Source organism: Petromyzon marinus, chromosome 12 (assembly GCF_048934315.1).
Source record: "Petromyzon marinus isolate PM22_M1 ecotype Great Lakes invasive population chromosome 12, UKy_Petmar_22M1.pri1.0, whole genome shotgun sequence".
NCBI classification, from domain to species: domain Eukaryota; kingdom Metazoa; phylum Chordata; class Hyperoartia; order Petromyzontiformes; family Petromyzontidae; genus Petromyzon; species Petromyzon marinus.
The window spans coordinates 2,981,334-2,998,007 of record NC_133678.1 but is presented as its reverse complement, the minus strand read 5'-3'; the positions used below and the strand labels follow the sequence as shown (position 1 = coordinate 2,998,007).

Here is a 16,674-nt window from a genome sequence, read left to right as displayed (position 1 = left end):
AAAACCTGCGTACCCAGAGGAACCACGCCTGCCTACGCAGGGATGCGACTCGACACTCTTCACAAACAGATTTAAGAATCCATCCCCGACTGCCATTGCCCAGAGCTGATTCACAGCCCGAGCTGAAAAAACCTCTCCGTTTTCCTGCACAGTTACATCCAAATGGTAACCAGGCTCAATCTCGCTTCTTCTTCCAAGGCGCAGGTAAGAATGAACGCAAATTTTGCCATCTAAGAGCACGAACCCTTTGATAAAAAAAAGATTAAATCCGAATCCATCACCCGGTAATTTGAGATGCTCTTGCGCTCCTTTGCCAAGTTTGGTTGATAAATGACTCTATTTGCAGTTTTGCACGATTAGTAAGTGAAGGCAGATTTTTTTAGGAATTTAGGCACGCGATGAACATTTCTATTGTAAACTATTATTATAATTTAGTTCTCTTGAAGTCTCTTTCAGTCAAAAGATTGAGCCGATGCCGAGTCCAACCGGACTGGGAAGAAAAAAAACTACCCCGAAAAACTACCAGTTCGGTGGCGTTCTCGAGTGTTGGAGAGCCTCCGCGCTCTGCCGAGCAGCCGGGCCCTCTGAGCCCCGGGTGCCAAGTGCCGTGGGGACCGCCTTCCGCCGCGTCCTTGAGAGAAGCGGCGCGTTTTTGGCGCTGAGCCTCCCGTGTGGACTCTGCGCAGCGAGAAGTGGTTGTTGGGTGGGTGGTGGGCAGACGGCGCCGTCCGGCAAACGAGCGCCTGGACAGAACGGGGGGAGCTGGGGGGGGGGGGGGGTAGCGTGATGGAATTCTAGGGGTCACTTTGAGTCCATTGGGTCGCATGTGAAGCTGCCACCTCTTGAGGCACAGGAAGCTGGGACGTATCATAGGAAGAGGAATACCTTACTAAACTCAAAACAATTTTTTTGATTTACCAGGTAAGGCCCACTGGGCTGTACAGATCTTTTTCAGACGCGAACCTGGCCACAAATGATCGCTCGACGAAACGGCTCATCACGTGGAAATTTATCGCAACCAAATATTCTAAACGCGTGTTTATAAATGTGGAGGGAAAAACCGGAGGACCCAGAGAAAAATCCACACGACCACGGGGAGAGGGAGACACGCAGACTCCAAATATACAGGAGGCGTCAGGGTCGGGATCGAACCCATGACCTCCTGTATCTCAGGCGAGGTAGTTAACATCTCGCCACCGTGGCACCCTTCGCAATACCAGTTGAGTGGAGAACTACACTTAAATTGCATTTTCTTGAGCGGTGTATTATTATTATTATTATAACAGAACTTTTCATGTTCCCGGAAGACTTGCAGATTTAAAAATATAATCTCCCTAAAAAAAGGCGACCGTCCTGGGAAATCCTGGACAGGTGGCAACCCGAGTCACATGACCCCTGTTGGGAGCTGGTGTTTGCAGGATGCCATTAAAGTCATGAATGTACACGCAAGCGTTCTGCATGTCTTATTTTCACAGGTGTTCGCCCCGATCCTGCAATAGAGAGTTTCATACGTTAAAAAAAAATCGCACGATAGCCCACCATAGCCGTCTGAGAATATTGAATTCGGATTTCTGCGCTGCAGTGGGAGTTCTGTAAAACAGAGATAATCTACCGAGTACAGTAATAATGCCTTATTTTAAATAGAACGTGGGGAGTAAGTTCCTGTCCCTGAGTGGCTGCCAACCGTCAGAGGCAAGTCACTTAAGCCCCACGGTGTTTACTCGTTGGTTAACGATTCATATAATGACATTAGTCGCGTTATGAATGTCATCAGAGGGCAGAGTTAGGCCAGCGGTGACGCTGAGCAAACTAAGCAATCGCTCAGGGCCCCAAGTAGCTCAAGTGGCATGGATTTATGGGGCTCATATTAAATCCTAAATAAAGTTGAGGGCAAATTAGAATACATACCCTAAACAATCTCGTCCTGAGCTTGTCCGTATCTCTATTTTGTCATCTCACTAAAACTCTTAATTTATATCTAATTTCAATAATGGCACGACTAGTTTATACGTTGAAAGAGTGGGCCCCGAAAAATATGTTTCTATTGTTTGAAAGGCCTCCAATGAGCCAGTGCCAGCACTTCAAGGTGGACACACAGTGGGCTCGATATGCTTATATTAGCCTCCTCCGCCGACCCCGCTGGCATAAAAATAATCTAAAACAGTAAAATTATCCTCATAGTTGACTCCAAGGTTTCTATCCGATGAGTATATTGTGCCGTTGGTTTTTTTTTGCGCGTGAAAATAAAATAAAAAGTCGATATGCGTTTTATCATTGAATTGTCACTTCTAATGACCCAGTGTTTGGCTGCATGTCCCCTCCGCTGGCGCGTGTGCGTTGCTGCGAGGCGTATGATGATTCACCGTCTCATTTACATTCACTATTCTCTTTCATTTGCATCGCCCGTCTCGCATGCGATGTACATCTCGGTGGTTGATGTCTCATTCGGCCTCATTTGCAACGTCTAATTTTAGGTCATTAGCATGGGCTTGTTTGTTCTGCATTCTATGTGCGTGTACGCATTGTCTCGCATCTCATTTGCATAGTCTCTCTTGCATACAAATAGGTGAGTGGTTCCGCGGCATGGAGGCCGCTCTCCGATCTTACACTAACATGCTCATTTTTACCCGGCAGCCCTTTGATTGGTGGAAACACACCGCCAGCGCCGTCGTTGACCATCACTGACATTAACAACAGCTGCCCCGCCCATGCTGCTGACACTTGGGCTACGCCCATTTTAAACCTTTATAAACGGTTTGCCTTTAGAGGCTAACCCCCTTTTCCTGATGACGACCGCTTGTGTTGCGATCGAAACGTCGAAGTTTTTTGTTATTTTCATTGAACCTATCTACGTGACTTTACCGAAAGACTCAAAGAATAACTAATACTATTATACTACATGTAATGCTATACTAGTGTACTAAATATTAATGATACTATTTTAGTAAATGTTATATACATATGTTGTGCTACAATTATATTGCTATAATTCGACTATAATTATGCTATAGCAGTGCAGTATATTTGGACTAACCATGACACATATGTGTTTTGGGCAAAACAATCTTTCTTTACATCTGACACAAACTCACCATGCTCCCGTTGTTGAGATGGAGTGCTCTTGCCAATGATGTATCAATCCAAAAGCATTTATTTAAAGAGCCTGACTGCTGATGAGGCCTGGAATGTCGAAACTGGTGCAGGCTTTGATTGCTTAAACAAACACTGCTGGATAACATTGGTCTGGAAAGCCAAAAGGTGTGATGGGGCGAACACACATTCATATAGCTGTATGATGGAGTTGCGACATTGAAATTATACCTCTATATTCGGGGTACACGTACAGTATTGATCTTCGAATTGCTTTTTTCTAAGTACTCTGAGGTCAAGGCTCGTGTCACTGCACGGGTGATCGGGTATTTTTTTTGCCAGTATAGCTCCCAGGCTTTGGAACAACGCTTTGCCTTTGCTAATAAGACAGTCGGAGTCGTTCGATATATTTAAGTCCCGACTTGAAAACTCGCCTCTTTAAATTGGTTCTTTTGCACCCCCCCCGCCCCCACCTAGTTCTTGCCGTTTACCCTGCAGGTTCTGTTTCTTTATTCCCTGCTTTGCACACGTGGCGTGCATTGGCATCGGCGGGTGTAATGCCCCTTACAGATGTAAAATTATGATTATGGTCTGTTTAACTCGTCAGAAGCTTTCACGATCAACATTAGCCACAGTAGAGGGGTTTTATTTGGGTTGGATCACGAAGGTATAAATGTGTCGTTTAACCCGCCGCTCTCCAACACAAAGGTGTGCTGAACTAGCAACTAATTGGCATGTTTCGTTTACGTGACACACCGTACCAATTGGCTGTGTTGGATGGTGGCGGGTTTAGCAACACATTTATATCTTCTATGCGACCTTCCCCAACAAAAACATCTTATGGATAATTACAGCCAGTTCTCCTATAACGCTGCATGTTGTTTTCATAACGCGAATTGGATAGAACGCGATGAATGTATTAGGGAACACATTTTTTTAAATATATATAACGCGTATGTGAATTGGATATAACACAATCGAGTGAATGGAACTACGTGGCGTGAGAAGGAATAAGCGGTCGTACGGCTGCCTCAGCGTAGCATCGCACAAGGCAGGATGCTGCTGGATGCTTCTAGATGCTTCCCACATCCCTCAGTCTGTTCGGCCTGCGTATTGCATCTCACGTGTCATCGTGGACTGCGCTTTACCCCTCTATATTATACCTTATTTATTATAACGAGATTTTTTACATAATGCGGTGTTCTTCAGGAACGCAAACTGCCGCGTGATAGGAGAACCGACTGCTTCTTTAGTTTGATTTAAAGCTTTCGTGACTGCAGGGATTCATATTCTTGGTTCTTTCGGTAAAGTCACGTAGAAGGGAAACAAAATAATACAAATATAAAACAATAAAATTCTCACGACGTTTCTACTGCAACACAAGCAATCATCATCAGGTGTGAAAACCACAGCAAGAAAATGTGAAAAAAGTGGCGTTTTTTTATTTATGTTAGCACCACGGAGAGCGATTTGGCAGTTATTCAGGTGGACGAGTCCATCTATGTTCGGAAAAGAGGAGGGGGGAGACGAAAATAATGGATGCGGTCTGAAAGCCACCGTAAGCGTGAACAATCAATTAAGACCCAAAATGGTTTATCAAATCCTTCCAATGATTGCTAAGCCAGAATCCATATTCTCGGTTGAAATTGTCTCTGTGTTTGTATATGTGGATAGCCTCATGAACGAATCTCTCATGATAGCCAGATGGCTTGCAAAGAACCTCCGTCTTGGAGAAGTCAATGTCATGTGAGCCTACTGAATTATAACAGTGATCTGCCACGGCCGAGGTGTTGGTCCTACCGTGTTTTAGGTCTGCTTTGTGACTTTACCGAAAGAACCAAGAATATGCTTCTTTATTGTTGTCATCGTCGTCATATCGATGAGCGGCCGTGTCGTGACGGGCCGAGCTGCCACTGTGTTCAGGCTGTCCTCGGGCACCAAGGAGGGTCTGGCGTCACACGCTCCGGAGAGGAAGGACGCGGACGCCGAGGACAAGGAGAACGTCGCCCTGGAGGCCGACACGGACACCAGCTCGGTGTTCGATGGTGAAACCGAGGAGGAGGAGGACGAGGACGAGGATGAGGAGGGTGAGTTCACTCCCAACCGCACGGCCTGATATTCAGCCAAAGTGATTTATTGGTCAAAGTATCACCGGCGGCGACGCTCATCCTCCTGTTCCAGAGCCAATAGTGTAAATTCCACATTCCTCTGACGGGAGTGGGTGAGATCGTCCATAGGGTAACAACCGTTGATTTCCCCACAGAGGGATGATGGGCTGAGTCATCCCCCAACTCGCAACCTTTCTATTGAGAGCCGCTTCACTCTGCTGTTGCCAAGCAACCTGGCCGGTTTGCACGTACAGTACAGGACGTAACATATTGAGAGCTGAAGTGCATTCGGTGCAACCCTGTAATTGCTTTCTCTTTGTGTTTTAGTTTGTTATCCTTCCTCCCCACACCTCCGATTAGCACAGTTAGCTACGTAGGGTGCGAAAGAAGTTCCACATGGATATATGTCACTGCTGATCATAGAGCCTCTATTGGAGGGAGACTAGAGGGTATGTGGGCTGCTCTGCCACGCTTGAAGCGTTTGGAATATCCAGTTCTACAACACCACCACCACCACCACGCGTAACCTGCCCATCGACCAACTCTGGTGCACCCAATTTAGGCTGCTGGGTGGACAGAGGCAGCGGGGGTGGGGGGGGGATAGCAATTGCAGTGTGATATTCATTACACCACGGCAACATCCCGCTATTAGTATTAATGATAAGATCTTTACACACATGGGTATCTCACTTTCAATTAACCCGTTCCGAGACGTCTGCAAGTTGCAGGGTGGGTTGTCCCGTCCATTGCTGAATCTCGGAATGCGCAAGCGGCTCAACGGTAATTGTATTTAGAGCGGGGTAGCTGGCGCCAAACTGTGCCACGCGCCGTACCCACATGGCCTTGTGGGGAGCCTCGGAAAGTCTTGCGACCTGAAGACGTTCCGATAAAGTTATTTTATTTGAGTTTTCCTTCCGATCCCATTCCGACGTACGTCATCGGAACGGAATCGGAAGAAGACCTGATGACGGACACGTACGTCATCGGGATGGGAAAGGGTTAATTATCTATACACGTCTCAGGCTTAAGTGGGAATATTGTACCTCAGTAGTGACATATCCACTTTATATTTTTGGTTGATGTGCTATGGAAAAGTGCCATTGCCCAAAACGTCACCTATTTTATATATATTCTTATTCTAGGCAGTGTTGTTGACGAGTGTGTTGAGTTGTTTTGTCACGTGTGCTTGTGCACCACTGCCAACGTAGCATCATCAAATTTCACTTTTTGTCTACTTGATGGTTGATCAATTTGTGCTCTGCATCACAAAGCATTACGAGAATATGTTGTGTGTGGATGCACATGCTTCTATTGTATGCATATGAACGCGAATTATGATGCCCAGGTTTCACATCCAAAGAATCCACCAGCAAAAAAAGTACCGATGCATTCCCAAAAATAAATAATTGCTCATTTAGAACAACAACAAAAAGCTGCTCATGTCTTAGCTATATTACCTACGTACATAATTTGTAAGTCTTTTCATGTTTGTGCTCAAGTGCAAGATTTCCGGGCGGCTGTGACGTACGCCTGTGATCCACAACTTTGGAGGCGATGGTTTGGTAGATTGGACAAATGTTCTGAAATGTCCCTCCCATGGGCACTGAGGTGTCATGTCCTGGCTGGCCAGAGGAAAGCAGTACAGTGATTCCCTTATTCGCAAACTTGCTATCCACCAATCGCATCTGCACGACTGCATCGAGAGAAAGAGAGAGGGAGGAAAGAAAGTGATGAGATTAAATGATGAGAGCTAAGGTGATGAGATAGAGAGAAGTGTTATTATTATAATTTACATGTATTTAACAGCTTCTTTATGTGTTTATTTAAGGTGATATTCGTAGGCCAATATCATGATCCGCGAAATTTGCTATTTACGAGCATCTTCGGAACATATTCCTCGCGAATAACTCGGGAATACTGTACTGAAACAATGTGGACTCCACCTGTTCCATCTGTACGGGATAGATCTGTTGTTTCCCCCGTCGCACGCAGGGTTTTTTTTTTATGTTGCTCCGGTTTTCCTCCCAAGTGTAAACGTTATAATGAATTATCCGATAAAACGCAAAATATATTGAGGGAAAATATATTGAGGCTGCCTCCCCGTTTGTCTGTGGTTCCTCGGGTCTCTGCGTCGTTATCTCTCTCTCTCTCTCAAAGTGAACGACCAACAAATGCCTGTTCATGATCAATGTCAACGATGTCAGCCCAGTGGCGTGTAGGGTGGTTGGCGTGGGCCCCAGCGTGAGGAATTAAATGTGGCCCGGCGCCTCGGCCCCTCTGGCCCTGGGCGTTTCGGTGCATTTGCACCGCCTGCATTCTTGATAGCTATCTAGATTTGAATCTAGATTGAAAACTCATATGTTTACAGCTGCTTATATTACGTAACCTAATGGGGGTCTCATATGAGTATTTGTTTCTTCTAAGGCTCGCATTCCTCGCAGAGGATTTTGGCTGGCCGTCAAACAAATACGGTCACCGCATCGCGCGTTTTCAGATGCGCTTCTGCGGCCGTCTGAAAAGCTCTTCCCTCCAATATTAGGAAGCCACTGAAGCTATGCACTTTTAAATCAAGATTGAAAACTGATTTCTTGAAAAATACTTTTTTGTGTTTTAGTTTGTCGTTCTTCCCCCGCACCTCCAATTAGCATGGTTGGCTACGTACGGGGCGAAAGAAGTTCCACATACATACTATCCCACTCTTAGCCACACATTATGGGTTGCTGAGGTACTGGGTGGTTAAGAGGTCCAACGTACTTCTGACAACTGTAGCACAAATTTCCATCTCGTGAAATTAGATATTTACAGCATCTGGCATATTTCCAGCGCCAAGGTAACAAAAAACCCACTTGAATGCCATGAGACAAACTCCTCTATCGTAGGGCATACACTAAAATGTATTGCTTAGTGTAGGTAAGAGGTACGTGGAGTAATGTCAGTAGTAGTTTTGAGATATCACTTTCCAGAGGCACTTTTATATTGAGAGGGTGCAAACGTTGTTGCATTACCTCTGTCCATCCCCCCGTCATCATGATTAAACGTGGGCATAAAGTCGTGTTGCTTTCGTGGACTTAACCTGGAAAAATTGATCGAAACATTTTCCAAAAACTTGGGAGACTAGAAACCATCGCGAGAAGGACCTCAGCTCTTCCGGCTGAGATGCGCACCGCCCGGCAGAGCCACCATCCCAACCCCACGGTCTCATCGTGGTCCTACAAACGCACTGTGCATCTGGCGTGAGCGCAACAGATAAATACGAGCACAAACTGACGTTGAAATGCGTTTCACAATTCATGTGTGTCCCTGGTTTGTTTGCTATTACTATTTTTTTATTTTACCAGGTAAGGCTCACTGAGCTGCATGGCTCTTTTTTTAGAAGCGACCTGGTCACAAATGATCGCTCAGTGAAGGGGCTTGTCACGTGGAAATTTATTGCAGTCAAATACTGAAAATGTACGTTTCTAAATGCGGAGGGAAAAACCGGAGAAAAATCCACGCCACCACAGGGAGAGACATGCAAACTCCAAAAATACAGCAGGCGTCACACAACCTCCTGCATACCAGGCGAGGTAGTTAACATCTCGCTACCGAGGCGCCCAAGCGTTGTCTTATTCGTGGCCTTGGGGCATTCGTGTTTTGTGCAGAGTAGCACTCTGGGCTTCTGTTCTTCACGTTTAGCTCGTTTACGACAATGTCGTGTGTGTGTGTTTGCTCCGATGTAACTCCGAGGTGACACTTGGTACAACGCGAACTCTTCCTTGTTGCTCGCCGCTCTTGGGCACCCGCAGGAACTTTGGCGAACACAGGGCGGCGCGACTCCCTGGCGCTCAAAATCCGCAACCGTCCATCAGCGCGCGAGCTGGAGGACAAGAACATCCTGCCGCGGCAGACGGAGCAGGAGCGGCAGGAAAAGAGGCGCAGCATTGGCCACAAGCTCGTCAGGTTCGTGCAACGGCGAGGCCAGTGGTGGCGCTGGCAAATCGGGGCGGTAGGGGGGGGGGAGGCAGGTTCTAAGCAGAAATAGTTTTTGGGCTCGCACGCAGCACCCGTTTCGATTCGTAAACTCCCGTTGAGATGGCAGAAGAGATATTGACGGCGGATAGGAATTGCAGTGGGATGAGAGAAAATGTGGACGAAAGATTGAGCCTTCGTGAGATGAGAGGAGAAATACAGGTGAGCGTGAAACCGAATTGAAAGAGGCGTAGACACGCGACAAAGATGGAAATAAATGGGAGATTTAAGGGCAAGATCGGCATGAGAGATTAAATTGCTTTTTAATGTTAATATCCATTTTTATATTTTATGATTGGTATTCAATTTGATATTCGTTTCACCACACGCAGTATTTTTCATCCAGGACTTATTTTTAGATGCTCCTGGGGCCCCAAACGTTTTCTTAGGTTGCTTACGACGGGCGCTGCCACGAGGCGTAGCTATCGAGCGTGCAGGTCACGCAAACTGTACCAGAACCCACAGGCTGAAGGAGCCCAGAGGCGAGGTGAACATGGGGAGGGGGGTCCCATTTAATTCATGGCATTGGGGGGGGGGGGGCCTTGCCAACGTGCGATGCCACTGAAATGTGCGGCTCAGTTTTACCTTAATATACTTCCTGCCATATGGTGACCCAAATCGATCGCTTATCAACGTCCTGACCCGGGGTTGCATTCAGATGAATTTCATATGCATTGTACTGCGTGGGAAATCGAAGATTACTACGAATATGACGCTTTACTGCAAGGACGTCGTGTGTGTTCAAATCTGGACACGGAGGTTGTCGCTTTACATGCCGCCGGAATGTAAACTTGTATGGGCGGCGTGTGGTGGCAACGACCGCATCTGCCCGCCAAGATGTCACATCTCTCATTAGCCATCATCACCATAGGTTTTTCCAACCGCTGGATGAAGGCCTTCACATCGCCAGCTCTGTGCACTGGTCATTCTCTCGAGTGCATCCTATCCTCTGGCTGCCATTCACTCGCTCGTCAAATACATTTCTCGTGATGAGATCTGTCCAAACTCACTTTTAATTAACGCTTTACAGCAATAGGTACAGAGAAGCAAGGAACCAGGGCACACAAATTACTGGACATGTGTGGGAAAATAGCTCCATAGCTCATTGGATTTCTCCAGGATAATTAAAGATTCTGATTCTGCAAACAAATATATCACATAGAGAGCTAAAAGAATAGGGAGCAGCAGTGACAAAATATATATCAAGAGATGAATCCCTTTATGATTCTTAGCAGTCAATGGTGTCTCTTAATTCGCCTTCGAGCCCCAATCCATCAACTCTCGTAACGAGAGTAGAGTTCGTGCAGGGACACGGCCAGGATTGAGTGTGGGTGGGTGGGGGGGTCACGCAAAGGTCAAGGGACCACGCACAGAGAAATAGTTAGAGAAGGGCGCTGGCAAGGAAGGCGGAGGAAAAAGGGGATTGGGGGAAAACCCCAAAGAGATACAGATTCATGAGAAAGAGGAGAGATTGTGTATAAGGAGGTGTGAGACAATCCAAACATAACACAATGTGATCAGTAACATTTTATCTGAGCACGTTTCCTAGATCGTCTGAAATTATATTTTGTTGCCGTCCTACAAGAAGAGGTTTGTTCTGGAATAAGCGGTGTTTATGTTCGTAACATTTTAAATATGACCAGGGCAAGAACAACTTCCAATTTCCACCACTTCATCACCCAAAAGCTGTACAGCTCCTTAAGTTTTACCCGCATTTATTATGACAGGAACATCTGCATCACTACCATGTCAAGTAGCATGTTCATCATTGATGCTAAGTGTCCCTTCTCGTTTCACTGTGCAACCCGTTATGCGCGTTCCACTCCAGCAACCACTCGAAGCTTCGGGTGAGCCTTTGCTCTGTGGCAGGTCACTCTTTCTCCTCTGCTGGCCCCTGAGGTGTGGACCTCCCTCCAGCCGGCCATACGCGCGGTCAGCAACCTGCTTCCATTCAAGTCCCAATTCCAGATCTTCCTCTGCTCCTCTGCCTATGACTATCTCTTCTCCTTGAAAAGGAAAAAAAAATTGCTTGATAAATTCTCATTTGCCCCACTTATACTGCTGGGTGGATAGAGGGGTGGGGCATTGAGGGAACTTGCACCGTTGTTTAAACGGACGCACGGAGGGTCAAACCAAGCAACGTCTGCATTTCAAGTCCATTGAGATAACCGTGACACCCCAGCAGTAAACCTTAGATGCCCTATAAATCCAAGTAGTTGTAGTATTGTTTGTTATTTACGAACCTGACAGAGCAAAGAAAAGTATCATGAGTACAGGAACAATGCACAGTGCAATAACTCTTATCCCCTTGTTTGGCATTAATGGTTCTGCACAAACACCGCAGTGTCCAGTGGCGAGCACACGAGGTTTGCAATTTTAATCCATGCCGCCACACTGGCGGCAATGCGATCAGGTGTTAAAACGCAACACAAAAAGCCCTAATTTATGCATTATCATTGAACATTTCTGAAGGTTGAAAGAGCCGTGCTTAAAATTGTGATGAGGTTCGTTTTCAAAACAGAAGGTCAAACTTCGTAAGCACAGAAACAAACATTTGAGGGAGCGGATTATTTCTTCACGTGCTGAAAGACGACGAGCTAATAAAACATATATACGAACATGGCTATGTGTGTGTCTTTCGGCTGAGAATCGGATAACAAATAGCCAAAATCCAGAAACAATTTGTTTCCGACAGTGGCTGGCTCTGCTAAAGCATCTCCCGCCACAAACTCCATCTGTCAGCATCCGTTCAGCATAAAGGGTTCAGATCTTCCGAGGCAAGCAGCAGCAGCAAGCGCGAAGGGAAGTCTGAATTATTTTCTTGCTGAGTCATTTGACCCTTTTGGGATGATGCGTTTGCCACTCTAACGACACCTGCAGACTGCTTTCCACTGTTGACTTTTTTATTGTAATTCCTCGCTTGTTTGAGCACTTCTGTGTGTGTGTGACTGGGTATGTGTGCAGTGGAGATGAAGCAGAGCAGTCGTGTAGCGGTTAGCGCGTTACGCTTCGAACCTGGCGACCCGAGTTCTATTCACGGCCTGGTCCTCCCCTAGGTCGACTCAGCCTCAAATGGTGCGGTGTGTAGTAAACATCGCCACTGGGGAGACAAAGGCGATTGGGCGTGGTGCTGGCCACCCACCCCCTCGTGTACCGTTCCGGCCCGCATAGGTGCTGCTCGCTAACAGCACTTGCCCCTACAGTCTGTTAAGGCTTTACGGGGGATCTTTGTCTTTGTGTGCAGTGGGGATGAAGCAGAGCAGTCGTGTAGCAGTTAGCGCGCTGCGCTTCGAACCTGGCGACCCGAGTTCTATTCACGGCCAACACCAGTGATTATTGGAACCGGTCCTGGGCCTCCCCTAGGCCGACTCAGCCTCAAATGAGTACCTAGTGCATTGTGTAAACTTCGCCACTGGGGAGACAAAGGCGGCTGGGCGTGGTGCTGGCCACCCACCCCCTCATGTACCGTTCCGGCCTTCATCGGCGCTCACGAACAGCACTTGCCCCATCAGTCTATTAAAGGCTATATGGGGGGTCCTTTGTCGTTGTATGCTTAGAATAATGGAATTCATGGATAGTTTGTCCATTTGGAGGCTGTGGAAAATCACAGTCCTCGGCAGCTGCCGAGTTTGAGAAGCTCTGCCCAACTGTTTAAATCGGCACTAAATTTCAATGACGCAAAGAGGGTCTTAAATTACCCCGCGCAAGGGATTATGAGAAGTGACGGCAGTGCAACGTAACCAGCACGCACAGTGCCATACACAAGCGCAGTCGCGTATTTCCCATGTCGGGGAGCAGTGGCGCAGTGGTTGACGCACTGCACCGTGAATCCGGCGACCCATGTTCGATGACTGCCCAATGTTCAGCATGCCCTTCGCCACTGCTGGACGGATGCCTCGCCAAGCCGTGATCCTACTATGTCATATCATTGTCATAATACCTGCACACCGAGCTGATTTCATTGCTCCATCTCCAACAGCGGACGTAACCACCCCCCCCCCCTTCCATATCATTCCTTGGCTGTCAAAAGCAACGACGCAGTGACAACCAAGGCAAACATGAGTTGTGAATAATCTTTGAACCGGTCCTGGGTCACATTCTGAATCAACCTGCACTGCCCATCATTGTGAAGTACATCGCACACACGCCCATGGCTGACACGGCACAAGGAAGCCTTCATCCAGCAGTGGCTTGACAACAGGGCTGTCTGTACATTGTCATTCAGCGTGTGAACGTGAACGTGGCCGTTAGCGGTATAAATGTTTACGCGAGGACCGTGTGGAAGCCCAGCAGCTGTGATTCGCGGTGAGGAAAGGTGGAGAGGAGGCTGCTGCGGTTGCAATGAGGGTTGCCGCGATGTGCCAAAATTAAGAGGGCGCCACAGTGGCTAGGAGATGTTAACTACCTCGCTTGGTATACAGGAGGTCGTGGATTCGATCCTGACCCTGATGCCTGCTGTATACGTGGAGTTTTCGTGTCTCTCTCCACGTGGTCGCGTGGATTTTGCTCTGGGTCCTCCGGTATATCCCTCCACATTTAAAAATCAACAACACACGTTTTAGAGTATTTGGCAGCTATAAATTCCCACGTGTTGAGAAGCCACTTCCGTTGAGCTATCACTTCTGGTGGCCAGGTCGCTTCTGAAAAAGAGCTACATAGCTCAGTGGGCCTTACCTGATAAAATAAAGAGTTTAGTTTTTAGTTCAAGACACGTCGCACAAAATAAGGTCCACGATAATCGTGTCGTCCGTTTAAAACATTATCGTCAGATCGTGATTGTTGTTACGGATGAAAACTACATTTTGGCGACGAATGCTTATAAATGACCAACGTGTCCATTACAATGATTAATTATTACCTATCACCCGTGAAAAATTACAGTGGTTCTTTGCAAAACTTTTTTTTCCAGAGTAATTGACAGTAATTGATGGGGATGTTACATGACGTCATTATTTTCATAGATAAGTTAATTATTTCATGATTTATCGTGGTTGTGCATGTAAGAAATTGTAGATTGTAATGTTGCAGGGATTAGAAGACTCTTTGCAGGGTTTCGTTGCATGAACTACAGTTAAAGAACGTGTATAAATCTTTAGATGGAGTACTTGTGCCAATAACATCCGGTAGCCCTGGAGAAATTGTTTAACAAGCCTGACTGCTGGTGAGACCCAAAACGTCAAGAAAGGTCCTAAGTTTGCTTACTCAAATGCAGTTGAATAATGACATTGCTCTGGAAAGCCAAGAGACCGATGGATTAAAACGTGTTTTTATTTGTATATGTAGAGACAGAGAATGGAGTTATGCTTATTCACGCTTTTAGTTTCACTGAATGTACAGCGTAGTACCAAAATAATGCAATAAAAATTAATAAACGCAATTACAAAGTTACAGGAAACTGATGTTGTAATGATCGACGTATCTCGAGAATGTGTATCATCTTGTAATTGTCAAAAATGATTTAGCCTAAGCCCGAGTTGTAAGGAGATGGCGTCTCTCTCACCGGACTGTCGCGGTTTTCCCTGTGTGCAGGAGGCTGAGTCTGAGGCCCACAGCCGAGGAGCTGGAGCAGAGAAACATCCTACGGCGTGAGTATCGACACGGCAATGACCGTACCCGTCCCCCCCCCCCCCCCCCCCCCGACCAGAATACTACCGTGTGAGTTGTTCTGTACGGTTCCTTGTTTCCACGTTGTTACCGCTTTGGCCCTTTGCACGTACTAGATGCTTCTTCAGCAACTAAAACTAAACCATGAAGCTAAACATTTTTTTTATTTTACCAGGCAAGGCCCACTGAACTAAATAGGCATTTTTCAGAAGTGACCTGGCCACAAATGATATCTGAGGGAAGTGGCTTATCATGTAGAAATTTGTAGCAGCCAAATACGCTGAACGCACGTTGATTCTAAATGTGGAAGGGAAAACCAGAGGACCCGAAGATAAATCCACGTGACCACAGGGAGAACGTGCAAACTCCAAATATACGGGCGTCAGGGTTGGGATCGAACCCACGAACTCCTGCATACCAGGCGAGGTAGTCAATATTTCGCCACTGAATTTAAGAAGCTCCCAGCACGTGGCGCGAAACTTTGGACCTGATGCCAAATATTCGAGAACAAAGCAGAGAGATAATGTCACCCTGAATGCGCCCACTTATTTTTGAAGCTTCACTGGGTGGTAGGGATTAATTTCAGCTCTCTCCGGGTTTGGAGACCTGGAAAATATTTCTGCATCAGACACACTACATCCAGCATACCTCTGGCTATGGCTCTGACCACCACTACGACTACTACTTACGTGCCACCTACTCCAGTCTCCCAGCATCCCAGAAAATAGTCAGTGAGAAATTAATTCATGCGGGGCGGAGCCCGGTTAGTACTTGGATGGAAGACTTCCTGGGAATACCATGTGTTTCAAGACTTGTGCTGGAAGGTGGCCATATGAGATGGCAGAACACTGATGGGTTCTTGGATGTATCCGTGTGAAGCTTTGAAAAGTTACCTCGCTCACATGCTTGGGATTTCCCCAAAGCTCCCGAGTTTCCTTCTATTTGCCAAACAATCAAATATTGAATTGGTGAAACACCTCAATTGCAGAACCCTCCTTGAATATAATGTTGAGGCTCAGTGAGGCAGGCCTGGGAAAATAAAGGACGTTATTAATTCGCTTATTTTAATTTATATAGCGCCTCGAGCAAGGCGCTGCACAAATAATGAACTATTTGTGCAGCAGAATACAGTTGCCTGTAGGGTCACAACAACTGCTCCACTTTGAACTTTGCAGCTTTTAATTGTCGTGTTATTTTGAATCGTTGTCAAAGAAATATGAACCATCGCTCACATCACTGCCGTGGCTGTGGTCCGATTTGTTTTGTTTTTTCTCAGAAAGAAAAAGTAAATCGATACGTTGGTTGCTGCGAAAAGGGCATTGTAAATAAACTAATGGCAATGGTGGTAAGTGAAGTGAAAATGAACCACCAACAAAACCTGTTCCAGGAGATCATTTCTGACGCAGAATGAGTGCCTAAAGGTTTGCAGACGAATGAATGTCCCCATGAACAAGAGTCAGAATTGGAATATTTATTGAGGCTTAAGGAATCCGATGAGCTATGAAGCTCTTTTTCACGGTTGTCCGTGAAACGGGTCAGCAAGTTGCATGTGACCTGTGAATGCCGCAGCAAATGTAATGCCGCGTTTCACTTTTCCCTCCATCGCACACATCCCACCACCTTCCACGTGTACCTGCTGGCCGATGATACATAAAGGCACAGGGGTCTCCGACGCTGTCATTAAATTCGGAATAACTCAAAAGGAAACGTTGCGGGGACACATCATGAGAACATCTGGCGAGAGATGATGGGACAAATTTGTCTACGGAGTGGAGGCTGAGAAAAAGGGAAACCAATTAGAAGAGGAAGCCTACTGCAACTCGGTACTTACCCGGTCCTCACAAAACAACCTAAAAAAACTCCA

At 46.5% G+C, this 16,674-nt stretch overlaps 1 protein-coding gene across 5 annotated transcripts in view; it reads left to right on the top strand.

Moving 5' to 3' along the window:
- The window catches only part of LOC116941680 (uncharacterized), a 52,694-nt gene that overhangs the window by 10,493 nt on the left and 25,527 nt on the right, over positions 1-16,674 (top strand). For all 5 annotated transcript variants that reach the window (XM_032952997.2, XM_032952998.2, XM_032952996.2 and 2 more), the window contains 3 exons: positions 5,014-5,177; positions 8,984-9,137; positions 14,736-14,791. In XM_032952997.2, coding sequence (XP_032808888.2) covers positions 5,014-5,177; positions 8,984-9,137; positions 14,736-14,791 — 374 coding nt within the window. The remainder of the gene's footprint in view (positions 1-5,013; positions 5,178-8,983; positions 9,138-14,735; positions 14,792-16,674) is intronic.